This window comes from Euleptes europaea, chromosome 6 (genome assembly GCF_029931775.1).
Source record: "Euleptes europaea isolate rEulEur1 chromosome 6, rEulEur1.hap1, whole genome shotgun sequence".
NCBI classification, from domain to species: domain Eukaryota; kingdom Metazoa; phylum Chordata; class Lepidosauria; order Squamata; family Sphaerodactylidae; genus Euleptes; species Euleptes europaea.
Window position 1 is genome coordinate 107449133 of NC_079317.1, and position 16928 is coordinate 107466060.

The window sequence follows — 16928 nt, forward strand, 5'->3', positions numbered from 1 at the left end:
ATGTACAGATATATTGTCACACGTTAATGCAGTACGTTATTCCAAGTGGTGCTGGAAATCTCCTCACCTGTCTTTTAGTCATGGCTTGGGCCATAGAAAAGATCTCAGAACAGGACAGTATAAAAAGTTCAAAAGAAAGACTTACGCCTTTTTAATATCACTGTCTGAGGCATCCCGGGGAACTTCTAAAAGTTTATAATAGTCCGGCACTGCAGCCATTCGTCTGTCTGGTGCAGAACCCAGTAGCAGAAAAGTGGAAGGAAAGTAGCTGCAAGGGGAACGGTGTCTCTGGCGGCACAGCAGACGTCCACGGAGCTTGAGCTGATTCTAGGGCTGATCATGGCCGCACTCTTGGCTGTGCTGCTCCTCACAGCACAGCAGGAGGTGGTGCTGTGGGCAACAGGCCCTGAGGGAGAGGGAACAGAACGGCGCCCCAGACAAACCAGTCACTCCACTTGACTCCACAGAGAGGAGGGGCAAGGTGGTCACTCTCCAAAGAGGTAGACCTAGATATTGATTTATACCAGCTCAAACTTCCACCAAACTGTTCTCCCCCAGAAGGATCCATGTCTGTCTTATTTTTAACCCACTTCTAGACCAGAGACAGCACCACCACCACCCCACCACAAACCAGACGAGAGTGTCACATTCATTGGTCCAAAAGACAGGGCATGGAAAATTGTTGTTTGGCTGCTCTACACAAAACAGAATGCATTTAGGAGGATGGAACACTGGTTTGGAGCATTAAAACCCCGTTTCTGTATGGTCCGCTTCACCTAATTCAATCTCAGTGGGTTTTTTTGGAGGGGGGGGGAATGTGCATCAGTTCTGACTCCATATATGACTAGGCAAGTTGTGAACTTCAGCATGGAAATAATGGCCAGGCAAGCGTACATTGCTCATCTCCCTCAATTACACATGAGGCAAAGCTCCTAATCAGATGGCCTTGATGGTTGTGCCCCAAGTTCATCTCAGACCATTTGCACAGCAGCTGCTTATTTTACATGGCCAGGTTTTATATATTTTCAAATGTATTGCCATTTTTATGTCAGTATTCAGCACTTTAAGTCAAAATGTCAGGCAATATTCAGAAATCAACGGGAGAGCATTTTTATTTTCCCAGAATACTCTCCTGCTTATCTAAAAGTCACCATTTTCCAGTAAAAAGAGGGACGCAGGCATGGGACTGCCAAATCAGAATTCACCAAGAAAGTTGGCAGCATCTCCCAAGGACTAAAGGTATTAATTGTTGAGCAAAACTAGGGAAATTGTGAGTCATCACCAATTACTACTATTGTGAATAGCCCTTGTACTTTTCTTTACTACGTTTGAAATTTAAATGACAACTCAGCTGTATTTTCTGCATTTTATTACCCTTGGCTCCCAGAGCTACTAGTCCCATTTGAAAGCACAGCTGAAATCTCTTCACTGTGCAGAGAGCCCATCGTAGCATAATGGTTATAGTGTCAGACTAGAAGAAGAAAAAGAGTTGTTTTTTATATGCCAATTTTCTCTACCTTTCTCTATCAAACCAGATTACAATCTCCTTCCCTTCCTGCCCCCACAACAGACACCTTGTGTAGTAATGAGTGACCAGGGAGAGACTCTACCTGTACCTGTGGTGTTAAAAAATCCCCAGGAAGGGGATCCAATTGCAGTAGTGGGCATTTTGGACTCTGGCTGTTCCAGGACTTTAATAGACCAGGGGGTGTTTGACCGATTGCAGTTGGGGGCGGTGGAATTGGATTAACCCTTGCGCTTCCGCCAGATGGAAGGAAGCGAGCTCCAGGGGGCCCCCGTTCATTTGCGCTCTGACCCAGTGTTGTTGGGGGTGGGAGATCACTGGGAGCAGATCAGCCTTACCATTGCTCCTGGGATCGCTTACCCAGTGGTTCTGGGAAGCAACTGGCTGGCGGGCCACAACCCCAGCATTGACTGGGCACAGCGTCAAGTGGTTTTTGAGTCTCCACAATGCCACTGGCATTGCCGGGAGGACATGCCCGATGGGGGGAGGGTGACTGCCCCGACAGCAACCCCCATGATACTGCCCCCGGAATATCAGGACTTTGCGGATGTCTTTGAGGGGAAGGACTGTGACTTGCTACCCCCTCACCGCACTACGGACTGTGCCATTGAGTTCACCACAGACATGAAGCCCTCCAAAGCCCGGGTTTACCCCATGAGCCCCCTGGAAAAGACTGTGTTGCGGGAGTTTCTGGACAAGAATCTGGCTAGGGGGTTCATCTGTCCATCCAAGGCTGCATTCTCCTCACCCTGCTTCTTTATAAAGAAGAAGGGGACTTCGGACCTCAGGTTGTGTGTGGACTATAGGGGTCTCAATGCAGTGACTGAAAAGAATGCATATCCCATCCTCCTCATCCCTGATCTTTCTCAAGAACTAACTAGTAGAAAATAAAAAAGATGGATTCCAACCTAATGTCAGGCTTCAGCAATTTCACAGTGTTTCAGCAATAGACCTTCAATCCAGGCAGAGCAGCGATTCAAAGATTTATTTCAGAAGTCAGTGATATCAGTAAGAGACACTCAAGGTTGGAATACATGACAGGGGGAGTGGGGATACATTTATAGGGCTGATACAATAGGGTTAAAGAAACAAAGAGACAATGTAGTCGTTTCCTGCCAGTAACGACTTAAGTAAAACTGAAACAGAAACAATCATGGGCAATCAGTGGAGGAGATGGCCGAGCTCTCGGCTTTGTGCGCGGGACCCGATATCAGATCGAAGATTTACACGGGCGGGTCCAAATACAATTGTAAATCTCTGACTGGAGCTCGTGTGCAAAACCAGGGGGGAAGGAGTGCACGGAGAACTCCATCTTGTTTGCAGGGGAACCATCTTGTTTGAGGACGGAGCTGTCAGAAGCCCTATCTGACACTCAGCCATGGGTAGCTGTGTTAGTTTGTCTAAAGCAGTAGAAAAGAGCAAGAGTCTGGTAGCCCCTTAAAGACTAACAAAAAAAATTGGCAGGGTATGAGCTTTCGTGAGTCACAGCTCACTTCTTCAGAGTTATGAAGAAGTGAGCTGTGACTCACGAAAGCTCATACCCTGCCAGAAATTTTGTTAGTCTTTAAGGGGCTACTAGACTCTTGCTCCATGCCTAGGTAGACAGGTAGGATCTAATGGAGATGCTTTGGAGGTTGTTTTATACAGTAGGGCTGGGGTTTTAAGACCTCCGCATAAGACACCACAATGATAGGACCTTTCCAGAAAGCAAGTACCAACCCTAGCTTAACTCAGGACAGCTCCACTTGGTTGGTATTTCTTCTTATTCATTTCCTGTTTCCATCAAGACCCATTGCTTTCTTGATCCTTCAAGCTCCAAACTCTCCTGCATACCCCTTTTAACTTTACACCTTCCCCATTTTTCTATACTTCAGTGCTCCCCATTGTCATGTGATATTGCCCCAGTCTCTTAAATGCCACCTAGTGTGACTGTACCTTAGCTCATCCAGAGATTGCCCGTGTTCTTTAGTTCCACCTGATGGCTTGCTGGGCACTTACTGTCTTGGGGGAGATCAGAGTTCATCAGCACCCCAATCCTGTTCCCTCCCCTGATTATTTACAGCTGCAGCAGCCAATGGGAATTTGAGGGTCATTGTGACATCAGAGCTTTATGCTTTCCTTAAGGATAGGAGATGAAAATAATGCACAAAAGGCTATTCATTCGGGAAAATATGAGTTAACACCTTATTTGCTAGTTCTTGGTTCATATAGCCCCACTCTCACCTTTAACTGCTGCCAAGGTTATATTTACCTATCAAACTATTTTGTTACTCCTGACTTGAAAATGGGTTTGATATTATTTGGGTTGGTCATAGTTTTATCTATCCCAGTGGCCTGGGGAACATCTAAACATTTTTGAATAATTAAAAAGGCTGTATATTTTCTTTGATATTTTTATTTACTATTTATATTTCACAGGGGAGCATTAAAAATGTGCCCTTACAGCTCTGGTCTGAAGTGGTACAATCCATTCTATCACCTCAGAAATTTCTCATTTCGTTCCCACATTCCTTCATGTGTGGCTTCTTTTGGTTTCTAGAAACAAAAACATGAATTCCGCAGAATCCGGTTAGAATTAGTGACAGTGAAGTTATCTTCCACAATCCTGGATGTGTTCCTACTATCACAAGTAGTACATTCGGCACTCTTTAACCTATGTCTATTCAAGTAATTAACAACAACCTATTTACACGACAACTGTATATTGAATTTATACCAATTTAACTATCATGGCTTCCTTCAGAAGTATCCTGGCATTTTTAATTTGGAGCAGTGGCAATCAGAATTACAAGTCACAGGGAGAAGTGTAGCTGTTTTCCTTGGATCAGGCCTCCTAGGTGTGGCAGTCATTAGTCTGAGAGAAGATGGTAACCTCCTGTGCTCCTGCATTCATACTAACAAACCAGACTAAAGGTAATTTACGCATGGGAATTTTACCTGAGGTTTGTTGCTGGCTGGACCCACGCTTTCCAGTTGGGAATCTCTGCACCAGCAGTCTCCAAACTCAAATCAAGTCCCACCCCTTTAAATGCTGCTTTGTAATTGGCTTACTTTGCAGTACTCGCTGTGAGAGAAGATTCCCCCCAAAAAACCCAATTGCCGCATAAAAAGCATTTTAAGAACAACAAAACAAAACGGAACAATCTGAAAGGGGGGGAATCCAAACCTCGGTTTTAAAAAGCCTTTCTTTTGCTCAGAAAGAGCTCCGAGGAAGCAGGAAGTATTTGAATCACCACGTCTTTACACACTGCTTTGTGATTGGCTGTGAGAGATGCCAAGCTTCTGTATCCAATGCTTTGCCTTCTGCACAGAGATTTCAGCCAGCCTGAGCTCAGGGGAGAGGGAAGAGTAGGGTTAACAGAGGAATGGGAAGATCCGGACATTGCAAGGGCTGGCAGCGAGGTCATTTCTAATGGACGGAAAACTCATGCCGAACTCCAGGGAATGAGTCAGACAGGGGACGACCATGAGTCCAAGTACCTATGCATAACTGAAAGGTTGTTTAAGGAGTAAATAAACCACAAAACCATTAATTAGTGATATATTTTATTTTGGGAGAAGACTCCTCCGAGACTGGAGAAACAGAAATATTTATTCCCACACCAAGGAGTCTTGGCTGCACTAATACTCATCACCTTCTTCTTCCTCTCCTTCTCCCTCAATACTATCTGTTCCCACCTCTTCATAGTCTTTCTCCAGGGCAGCCATGTCTTCCCGTGCCTCAGAGAACTCCCCTTCTTCCATGCCTTCCCCCACATACCAGTGAACAAAGGCCCGCTTGGCATACATCAGATCAAACTTGTGGTCCAGGCGGGCCCAGGCCTCAGCAATGGCTGTGGTGTTGCTCAGCATACACACTGCCCGCTGCACCTTGGCAAGGTCTCCACCAGGCACCACGGTGGGGGGCTGGTAGTTGATGCCCACCTTGAAGCCTGTGGGACACCAGTCCACAAACTGGATTGTGCGCTTTGTTTTAATGGTAGCAATAGCAGCATTGACATCCTTGGGTACTACATCACCCCGGTACAAAAGGCAGCAAGCCATGTATTTGCCATGGCGGGGGTCACATTTCACCATCTGATTGGCTGGCTCAAAACAAGCATTTGTGATCTCAGCCACAGATAACTGCTCATGATAGGCCTTCTCTGCAGAGATGACAGGAGCATATGTGGCCAGAGGGAAGTGGATGCGTGGGTAGGGCACTAAGTTGGTCTGGAACTCTGTCAGGTCTACATTCAGAGCTCCATCAAAGCGTAGGGAGGCAGTGATGGAGGACACAATCTGGCCTATCAGCCTATTCAGGTTTGTGTAGGTTGGACGTTCAATGTCCAGGTTCCTGCGGCAGATGTCATAGATGGCTTCATTGTCCACCATGAAAGCACAATCTGAGTGCTCAAGGGTGGTGTGCGTGGTGAGAATGGAGTTGTAGGGCTCCACCACTGCTGTTGATATCTGAGGTGCCGGATAAATGGAGAATTCCAACTTGGACTTCTTGCCATAGTCAACGGAAAGCCGTTCCATCAGTAGAGAGGTAAAGCCTGAGCCGGTGCCTCCCCCAAAGCTGTGGAAGATGAGAAATCCTTGGAGCCCTGTGCATTGGTCAGCCTGTGGAACAGGAAATAAAGGAAGGAAGTGACATTGGGAGTGGTGGGTTGAAGTGCTGTAGAGTTTTGTTTGATCTTTCTTTCTCTTTCTGAATTCTTTAAGAAGTGCCATCATTACATCCCTGAATTTGAGCGCTGGAATTCAGTACTACCCCTGACCAGCTAGTCTGTAGGAAGAATCCTTCATTTTAGAAAAGTCTTGTGCTTTAGTGGATTTTGCTACTATGCATGTAGAAGTCTCTTCTTATTCTTTCTCACAAATCTCTATTCTCTTCTTAACACACAAGGCATAATCCAGTTGAAGTTAATTACAACTAAATTAGTGATGACTAATAACCCAATCCTATGTGTGTTTATTTGGAATTAAGTCCTGCTGAGTTCAGTGAGGTTTGCTCCACGTGAGATTACAGTAAATCTCACATTGTATGTCAATAGGATTTATTCTCAAACAAGTGTGCATAGGATTATGCCATAAATTCCATCCTATTGCTTATTGGATTATGCCCATTCTTTTCCTCCTCTTTGGTCAGCCACAGATACAAGTACTCTGGAGCACATAGTTAATCCTTAATGTAGTGACTTTTCTTATGCTGCCAACATTCTGTGCATACTTGAACCTTTATTAATTTAATTCATGTTTTAATAGTGTTGGATGTGCTGCTGTTTATGATGCTGCTGGAACAATAATCTACATCAGATGAGTAATACAATTAAATAAATTTCCCCTCATTTAATATCATACATCAAGTGAGAAATATATTTAACATTTCTGCCCCATATGCTGCCCTGCAAAGATTCTGAAAATACCAGGACTACAGTCATTGCCATACTTTTAGTGGTTCCATATGTCATGGTCAGCAGGTAAATGAGGCATGATCTATAGAATACACATGGCCTCAGGACTATAGAGAAGCATCGATTTCTCTAGCTAATAGAGGAGTAATTCCAGGTTTTGCATTCTTCTTTGTTAGTTTTTGCCATCAAGTCACATCTGACTTTACTTGCTGGGGGTAAAGTATAGATGACTGGGGAAGGCAATGGCAAATCACCCCGTAAACATAGTCTGCCTAGTATACATTGTGATGTGACATCACCCCATGGGTCAGTAGTGACCCAGTGCTCGCACGGGGACTACCTTTACCTTAGTTGAGGTAGAGCTTTGTATTGGTTAGCCCATCAACCTGGGATTGGATGGACAAACTGCATGTTACCTACAGGAAGCCACATCATTTTAAAAATGAAAAGCAGTTTGGGGAAGGGGCAACTTTGATCTGAGAGTCAGCAGGCAAGGGGAGCTTGCCCCTGTCCCTGCTGGCTCTTTTCCTACTCAACAATAGTCCCCCCCCACAGAGTTCCTGGTATATCTTTGCAAGGAGAGCAGAAACATGTTTCCAAGAGATCAATGCTGGTTCCCATTGACAGAGACTACTGCATCACTATTGTCTCTGCTCTTGCCTGAGGCAATTCTATGTGCTGATCTTTCACCTCTCCTCTACCTAATGAGCCACTGGAAACTGAAGCACGTACACTAGACATTCACTTTAAGTTCATTGAGTCCCCTTCCAGATCCCAAGTTCACCCCCATCACTTCCCCATGTGTCCCATGCCATTAAATCCAGTTACCAGCTTCCGGATCCTGTCCAGCACCAAGTCAATGATTTCCTTTCCAATGGTGTAGTGCCCACGGGCATAGTTGTTGGCAGCATCTTCCTTTCCAGTGATCAGTTGCTCTGGGTGGAAGAGCTGACGATATGTGCCAGTCCGAACCTCATCTAGAATTAATAATATGCAACAGGTCAACTTGTTCGCATACTGAAAGTCTCCTCTGTCTCATCCTATCTTTTTGAAATATGTCTTCTGTTTTTCTGTATCTACAAGGACTGCTCTGGTCCAAGACTGAGGCTTGCTAGAAACTGGGCTTCATGGTTATAGGAAAGATAGAGTCATAGTTCTCCTCTGAGAATCTTTCCAAGAGATGTTGAGAGTTTGTAGCAAACCTCCCAACACACATACGCAGAGAAGGGACTCTCAGGTATAAACCAACACAAGCAAATTCGTTGGAGAAAGCCATGAACTACAGCAATGGTTTCAAGTAGTTCTTTATCTGCTGCTGTCACTTTGAGCCACCCTTGAGGCAGGCAGTACGTGGTCATTTTAAATTTACTTGTATGGCAACACATAGCTCATAACCATTTGAAATGGGTACCCTGCACCAAACTGGATTATTTTCTTCACCACTCTGCTGCACAAATTAATGTAAATCAGCCAGGTCCCACGTGGCCCAGATTCATTTATTGGCTCTCCGGTACAGGAAGAACGCAGTAGATGTTATACCTCTTAAACCAGGGATGGAACAAGAGGCCCCTGGCTCTGAACACCAGGAAATGCAGATGCCAGGAAACCAATTATTCCTGCAGACATACCAGCTTACTGTTTGGATCTGAGTGCTTCTTTATAGACTAGAATGTAGTTGATACACAACCTTCGTTTTTCTTCTCATGTGTCTATCGACAAATGTACCAACACAGAGCCAATATAAAACTTGCACTATGCAGATATTTAGTAAACCTGCTCATGTCTATATCATAAATAATACAGTGAAGGAATCTGGATTCTGAATTAGTTGTGGTTTATAAAGTAAAACTGAAGGAAACAGTTGGGGGAGGCCTACACACAGTTCCCTGGTACTCCTCAGGTCAGGCTTGAGCCCAGCTTTAAACAGTCTGAAGTGCTGCTGTTGGAAATTATCACTGAGACATAGCATGACTTTCACTTAGGAAGCCCTCAAATTTGCATGCATGCCCCACACCTTCTACTGATTTTTTAAAAAAATAACACTATGCTTTCAGGGGCTTTAGGAAATGGGTGTCAGAGATTCCTGTACTTTGTTTTATTTAGACAGATTCAGACAGAGCTGGCATTAGATAGTGTGGAGCAGCCTGACTCAGGCAGCTGATTTGGGGGAGACCACTGAAGAGCAACCAATGGTTTAGCATTTGGTTTATTCTATTTTTATCACCACAGAGGCAACAAAATAACTTGGGCCATGTTTGAATTCAGAGAAATATCCTACCAGAGTGCCCAGAAGCCTTTCCTAGGACAATCTCACCCCTCTCCTGTGATGGGACACTCACCAATCACAGTAGGTTCTAGGTCCACAAAAACAGCCCTTGGCACGTGCTTCCCGGCTCCTGTTTCACTGAAGAAGGTATTGAAGGAGTCATCTCCACCTCCAATGGTTTTGTCACTGGGCATCTGCCCATCCGGCTGAATCCCATGCTCCAGACAGTAGAGCTCCCAGCATGCATTGCCAATCTGCACACCGGCCTGGCCAACGTGGACAGAAATGCACTCACGCTGGAGAAGAAAGACAAATCAGTCGCTGTTTAGAAGTGACGACACCGCCCTAGGACTGCAAGGTGTTGCCACTTCCACCTCAGGTTTTGAGAGTGATGGGCCTGGGTTTTCTTTCTCAGGGCAAGAAAAAATGTATCTCCCCCCCCCCCAGTCTTAAAGGGGATGTGTGCAGCTCCCTCACAACAGATCACCCAAGATGAAAGCCTCAGACCACCTTCTTTCTCCCAGCTTTCATAAGCTGCCCCCCTCCTTCTCCTTATAGCCTTTTCTGACTCTTTGCTGTGCCTGACTGTAAGCTTGACTCCCATTCCCATTTACTTTGCATCTTCTCAACTAGCTGAAACACTCATTCCCAGTTGCATACTTAGTGTAAAAAAGAAGCCATGTCCCTGCTTTTAAATGACATACTACTTCATTATTATAATTTTAACACATTGGTATCCCACCCCAGCCCCTTCCAGAAACTCAGGATGGTATATATGGGATTATCCTGTTTTATTCATTGTTTGTTTTAAAGACCATAAGCCTCTGCACCTACAGAGCTGCCATTGGTCCATTACATTTACGACTGTCAGCTCTGACCAGCAGGAGGGTCTCCTGGGACTCAGGCAGAGAAAGATCCTCACCACTAATGTTCTGTTACTGAGCTATAGTCTTTGAGGTCCATTGAATCTGAGGTTCAATGAAAAACCTTGTGTGCAGTACTGCAGCCAACATATACCATTCTTCTATAGCAGGGTGGTTATTTTCAGTGGCAAATATTAGGTTTAAAAGTTTATTCTCAGAACAACCTTGAGAAGCAGAAATTTGAATAAGGCAACTACATGCCGCGAGAGGGATCTGAATCCAGGCCTCTCATCTGAATCCAGCACTCTGTCCACCATACAACAAAGGCTTTTCTTTAAAGCAATCAAATGGACATGTTTACATGGTGGAAAGTATGCAAAGACAGTGCGCTTTTGGCATAGCAGGCAGCCAAAGTTCCCTCAAACTATTTCAGTGTATACTAAAGAACTGAGGCTTAGTCAAACGGTGGACCAAGTTAGGGGGGAAACCAACAACTTTCCTACCGCCATGACTACTGATTCTCTCCATTATATGTTGGTTCCTTCCTCTCTTTTGTGTATCTTTAATATTCTGAAATGTACCCCACCACAGAGATCTAAACACACCAGGCATTCCCAAAGGAAGGACAAGGAGATGGCAAATGGGAGAGATGGAACAGCCTCACTCTCTCCCCTTCAGGGTAGCTAACCAGCCACAGCGAGACTCACCATCTTGCAGGAGTTCTCTTCAACCCAGCAATAATGAGCTCAGAGGACGAAGGACAGGAATGGAGGTGCTTCACAGTGGCTGTTTTTATAGTTTTCTAAAGCCCAACCCCTTGCAAGCGAGATTCTTTGTTGTTAGAGACGGACACGGGGTAGCCCTTTTCTGTATGGTTTCTGGGCTACACACCAACTGTGAAAGCAGAGCAAGCTCCCCCCGCCCCGAGTCCTTGGTTACACCAAACAAATCCATAATTAGGACATGATGTGACTGTGGGTGTGTTTTGCAGGATTCCCCAGAGATTCATGTGTGGCACAGAAACCTTGTTTAGCCAAGCTGCCCAAGCAAAGCTAGTTCTGATTTCAGTGGACTTTTTAAAATAGGCATTGCACGTTTGTTAATGAGTTTCCTCCATCATCCGTTATGATGTCAGCCGAGCAAGCTAGCTAATAGACTAGAGGGCAGAATGGGGGCAAAGCAGAGAGGAGACTGTGCAGGTGAAGAGCAGTCCAGGCTCTCTGGGTCAGCACATAGGAAGGAATGACTCATCCCCTGTGCACCTCAAAGTAGTCTCCATGGTTGCAGCTTTGCTGAGTAGACCACAATGACCATTTAGCAAACAAGAAGGAAACAAGCCTGGGTCAGGGTCAAAGTCCTCTGCTTAATAAATACCATCAGCTGAGTTTCCTGCATCCCATCCCACCCCAGCGCAGGGGAATGGGTTACACCAGCATGGACTCATGCTCACAGCATAGTAATTCAGCAGGGCTCATGCTTTAACTGGCAACAGTTGGGGGGCTGGTTTGCCACAGAGTACGGGGGGTTGTTGTTGTTGCAGCAATTCCATCATGGGGCAGAACACCCCTCCCTTGCTTATCTGTGTGGGGTGCACTTTCCTTGCAACCTTGCTTGGGATGCAGGGTCTGCCCTTCAGCGTCCTTGTCCTGAAATAGTATTTGTAAGGGTTCTGAGCCTTGTTAGAAATATGCAACTACAATGTTTGTTCTCTCTCTTGGCTGTTTGTGTTCAGTGCCGCCTTGTTGTGCAAAGTGCCCTTTGGGGGGGGTGTCCATCACTAAAGTGTGTATCATAGCCTCATGCTGCACATGCTAGCACCTGGGCTATGGGTGTCCTGATTGGGGTTTATACAGTGCTTGGTGATACGATTTGCAGAGGGCACATGGCACAGCGGAATTGCATTAGGTGACTCCTTGAGGAAATACAATTCACATGGAACCTTTTTTTCTTAGTAAACTCATGTTTGTGTGTAAAGTGCTGTCAGGTTTCAGCTGACTTATGGAGACCCCTTATGGAGTTTCCAAGGCAAGAGACTAGCAAGGTGGTTTGCCATTGCTTTTCTTTGCATAGCAACCCTGGTATTCTGTGAGCACTTGTCCCATGACAATCCCATAAACAACATCCACAGACAAGTAGTCCAAAAGAGAGTTGATTTATTGGAAGAGCCACAGGATTACAGCAGCTAAGAGTCAAGATGGCACTAATGAGAACTAAAAGCCTGGTGCAGGGCATATATGAAAGGGCATAGAACAAATCAGAAGCATTGGATGCTATGATAACTCCCCTCCCCTTGAGGCAAGGGTTTCACATAGTTTCACAGTGTCCAGAGTCAAAACACATAGCTGGCAGTTGACCTTGGCCAGCACCTGGAGAAAGCACAACATCCTCTGTCAGACCATGCCTGGCATTTCCTGCACAGGCTAGGCCTGACATATTCCTTGGTGGCCTCCCATCCAAATACTAACCCGGGCTGACCCTGCTTAGCTTCTGAGATCTGATGAGATCAGGCTAGCCTGGGCCATCCAGGTCAGGGCAATAAACTAAGAGGAGTCCTTTATTAGAAAGAACATTCTATTCAGGATAGAACAGAGATAGCATTCTTAGTTTAGTTTCAGATACCTTTATTGGCATGATAATAGTAATAATAGTATAACAGAAATACATAAAACTCCATACTCGCTCAAAAGAGTCTCACGTGCAACAATATAGCCAAAACTTAACCATCAATTTAAAACTCTTCAGTTTTAAATTCTGTAATAATACCTTCTCCCAAATGACAAATGGGAACCAGGACCTATTGTACAGCACAGCGAATACCAGTACCCTTTTATGTATTCTTCCCAGTGTCTGTAGACTGCCTCCGTTGGTTTTATTGTTTATTTATTCCTTTACCCTCTTATTTTTATTTTTAATAACAATCGCCAGAAACTCTGCCACATGTTCGGAAACAGCAGGTATCCTATCCGCTGATAAAAATTTGATGCCATCATATGCTAAATCTTTTAAGGACATAAGGTGAGGGTTAATTAGTTCTAGATGTTGTTTATAGTACAAGGGACAATATAAGAGAATATGCTCTACTGATGCTGGTTCTTTCAACTGACAGCTGCACAGTGTTTTGTTCCGAGGAATACCCCTATATCTACCAGAAACTATAGCTGATGGAAATGTATTTAATCTGGCCAACATAAAGACTCTGCGGTGGGAGGGATGGACTAAATTGGAGAAATATTCAGCCATTGTTCTTTTAGGAAAGGTAAGGCCAAAAAAGGTAGGTGAGCAGATCTTATTCGCTCTGGCATTTATTTTCTGCAATTCCATGTCCCAAATTCTCCCTGTAATCCAAAGAATCCAAAGAATATAGGCTTCCCCAGAGTTTGCCAATGCCTCTATATCAATACCAAAAAATCTGATTTTCCTTACTATAAATTGGGACCATTTGGATACATAAGGGTCCGCAACCAAACCGGCTATGAGGCTGTTTAGGGGAGCACGAAAATGTAGGTGAAAATGGTAGAGATCCAGGCTCTGGATTCAATAAGGGGGAGGCCCAACTCTGCGCAAAGTGTAAGGTATCCAACTGAGTTGGGTATACCCAGTATGCGCCCCAGAAAAGTCAAATTTGTCCGTTCCACCCCATTCTTGAAAGCCTGGATCCACACAGGGATACTATACAATAAGTGTGGAATTATTGTGGCCTGGGAAATTCTTATAGTCGCTGGTACAAACTGGTTTCCTTTTTGATAGAAAAACCAGGTAATAGCTGACAACTTACTCTTGGTTGAGACAAGGGAACGTTCTCTATGGATAGACTAGATCAGGTGATGAGAAAAAAGCATCCCCAAATATCTAAATGATTTAACTTGTTCGATTTTCCTATCACCAATTCTCCAAACCGCCCATTTCCATGATCTGGAAAAATTTTAGTTTAAAATTTTAGTTTTGGTATAATTGATGTTTAGAAAAATTTTATCGCAGTAAGATGTAAACGCTAACAAAGAATGCTTCATACCTATTCTAGTATAGGAAAGCACCGCTGCGTCATCTGCATACAACAGGATGGGAACATGATAACAGTTCAGTTTCGGAGCATGATCTTCCGGTCTAGACATATGAAAGGGGAGGTCAAAGAGAAATAGATTAAACAGGGCTGGTGTTAAAATACAGCCTTGCTTCACTTCTTTAGTCACCAGAATCTTTTTTAGTCAGTGAACCTTTATTACCCACTCTAACCTGACAGGTGTTTAAAAGATGGAGTTTACGCAATAGCCATAAAAGGCGTTGATCGACGAGCAATTTTTGCAATTTCTCCTAAAGGGCAGGCCTATTGATAGAATCAAAAGTGCCCCGAAGATCTATAAAGGCAGCGTATAGCTTCCCTTTGGGGAAGTGACGGTATTTTTCAGCCAGGAAAGACAGTGTGATACAGCGGTCTAAGGTTGAATGATTCAACCCAAATCCGATTTAAATCAAATCAAATGACCTTTATTGGCATATTCCAAATCCGATTTGTTCTTTCCCTGGAAGATTTTGAGCGCTCATCCACTCGGATAGCTTTAATTGCAGATGTTTAGAATACAGTTTCCCTAATATGGAAAGTAAACTTATTGGTCGGTAATTCTCAGGCGCTGTAGGGTTACCTTTTTTAAAAATCGGAATTATAATAGAATTTAACCAAGAATTTGGGAGGATCCCATATTTATCAATCAACTTTAATAGTCGAGCAAGGGGATCCACCCACCAATCAATATTATTCTTGATAGGTTCTGCAGGTATACCATCAGGGGCCCGGGGCTTTGTTTGATTTAAGGCTAGTTATGAGATCACATATCTCTTTTGAGGAGTCAGGCGGCCATTCAGGAATATCTAGGCAATCTAGTGATTCTCTATCGAAACCAACAGAAAGAGGATCATTAAAAAGAGTAGTATAGTGAGAGACCCATTTCTGGGCTGATATTGAAAAATTGGAATTCCCACTAAATGGATGTCCTGGATAGTATGGACCAGAACTCTTTATTGTTTTTGCTTTTAAATGCAATGTGAAGTTGGGACCATTTCTCTAAGGAGCAGGTGTGTTTCTTTTGAATTAAAAGGACTTGACTTCCTCAGTTCATAGTATCTGGAGATGGGCCAGGTACATGATCCAGAGCAGATTTAGCGGAACAATAAACGTAGTTCCTTTTTTTGTGTTAAAGCATTCTTTATCAAACCAAGGGCACACCTTATCTTTCTTGGAGTTAACTCTAATGGGTTGTGAGAAGGCCTCCAAATTTGTGATGATGAATTATAAATTAGGAGAGCTTTTGTCATGTTCTTTGCGCTAGATAGCTTAAAATGTAGCTGGAAAGCACTATTACTGGACAGCCATTGATTAACTTGAGTCTGGCAATCAGATGTCCATTTAATCCTTGTATGGTTGTGATAGTACAGATTGTCCAAACAGGATGAAGAAGGGCTTTCTGGATCATAACCGAACTTAAAGGACAGTAGGATTGGTCACTTTCCGTTCAATCACCTATTTTAAAATTAGTAATGAAATCCTTCAGCTCCTTGGAAGTAATAATATAATCCACAACACTGCAGCCACGAGGGGAAACATAGGTATATTCCCCTTGAGGGTCATATTGGCTAGAACCATGTCAAATAGCAAGGTTAAGACTAGAGCATAAGTCCACCAAATACTGCCCGGCCTTATTAATGATCTGATCTCTTGATTGTCTTGAAAGTAAGAAAGGAGGCGGCGTAAAATAACAGAGATAGCATTCTAAACTAGGAGGTATGGAGATACAGGAAAGCATGTCTTGGCTGTTGTAGTTGTAAGATGGAGAAGGGGGAGGTGTTTCTGTAGCCCTCCTCTGAAGACGAAGGCTAAGAGACAGCACAAACTGCTGCTGACTTAGTCAGTATCCTAAGCTACTTGGGAACAGACATGGTGGGCTGGGTAGGCTCATGGCTTTCCTCCTTGCATCTATGGGATGTTTATAAGATATTCCAGGGGTTTTGGTGATGTAAAATTGGGGGTATGCCCGTTGGGGGTATGCCTGGGGCTGAAGGGGATTAGGAAGGTGACTGTTCTGCCAAGGCCACACTCTTGATGGCACCCGTTTCTGTGCCAGCATAGAGGTATATCTGGTTGGTGCCAGCACAGCACTGCTAGACCTTGCTGCTGGCACAGCTCAAAGATATGCCAGTGCCGGGCTTAGTCACCATCCTAAACCCTTCTGAGCTGGAGTTTAGGATGGAGCTTTTGGTCAACTGAGCTGTGGCCATGGAGACTATGATAAGATGAGGAAGGGGTGGAACAGTTCTTTTATTTTCTGTCTAGCTTGCTCCAGACGCTGCCAGTACATACAGACAAACCCCTTCCGCTACACGCATGCTTCACCTGCTGTCACAGCGAAAGCTATAGATAGGAATAGGTAGTACCTGCCAAGACTTTAAAAAGGTAAAGGTCCCCTGTGCAAGCACCGGGTCATTCCTGACCCATGGGGTAACGTCACATCGTTTCCAAGGCAGACTTTGTTTGCGGGGTGGTTTGCCAGTGCCTTCCCCAGTCATCTTCCCTTTACCCCCAGCAAGCTGGGTACTCATTTCACCGACCTCAGAAGGATGGAAGGCTGAGTCAACCTTGAGCCGGCTACCTGAAACCGACTTCCGTCAGGATCAAACTCAGGTTGTGAGCAGAGCTTTTGACTGCAGTACTGCAGCTTAACACTCTGTGCCACGGGGCTCTTACCAAGACTTTACACAGCAGTAATAGGCACATTTTAGATGGCTCAAAGGTGGACATTGCTGCTTACTATTTCCATTGCTGGCAGCCTCACATCATTTGTAGGTCACCCTTGTAGGTAACATTCAGATAAGCCAGCAGTGCT

At 44.5% G+C, this 16928-nt stretch overlaps 1 protein-coding gene across 1 annotated transcript; it reads right to left on the minus strand.

The window, feature by feature from the left end:
• Positions 1–5141: 5141 nt before the first annotated feature.
• LOC130479234 (tubulin alpha-1D chain) lies at positions 5142–10849 on the minus strand. The gene is made up of 4 exons (XM_056851598.1): positions 10761–10849; positions 9264–9486; positions 7753–7901; positions 5142–6130 (listed from the first exon to the last, which is right to left on the minus strand). Exons 1-4 carry the CDS (start codon positions 10761–10763, stop codon positions 5147–5149), a joined length of 1359 nt encoding a protein of 452 aa, XP_056707576.1. The 5' UTR covers positions 10764–10849; the 3' UTR covers positions 5142–5146.
• Positions 10850–16928: the final 6079 nt, after the last annotated feature.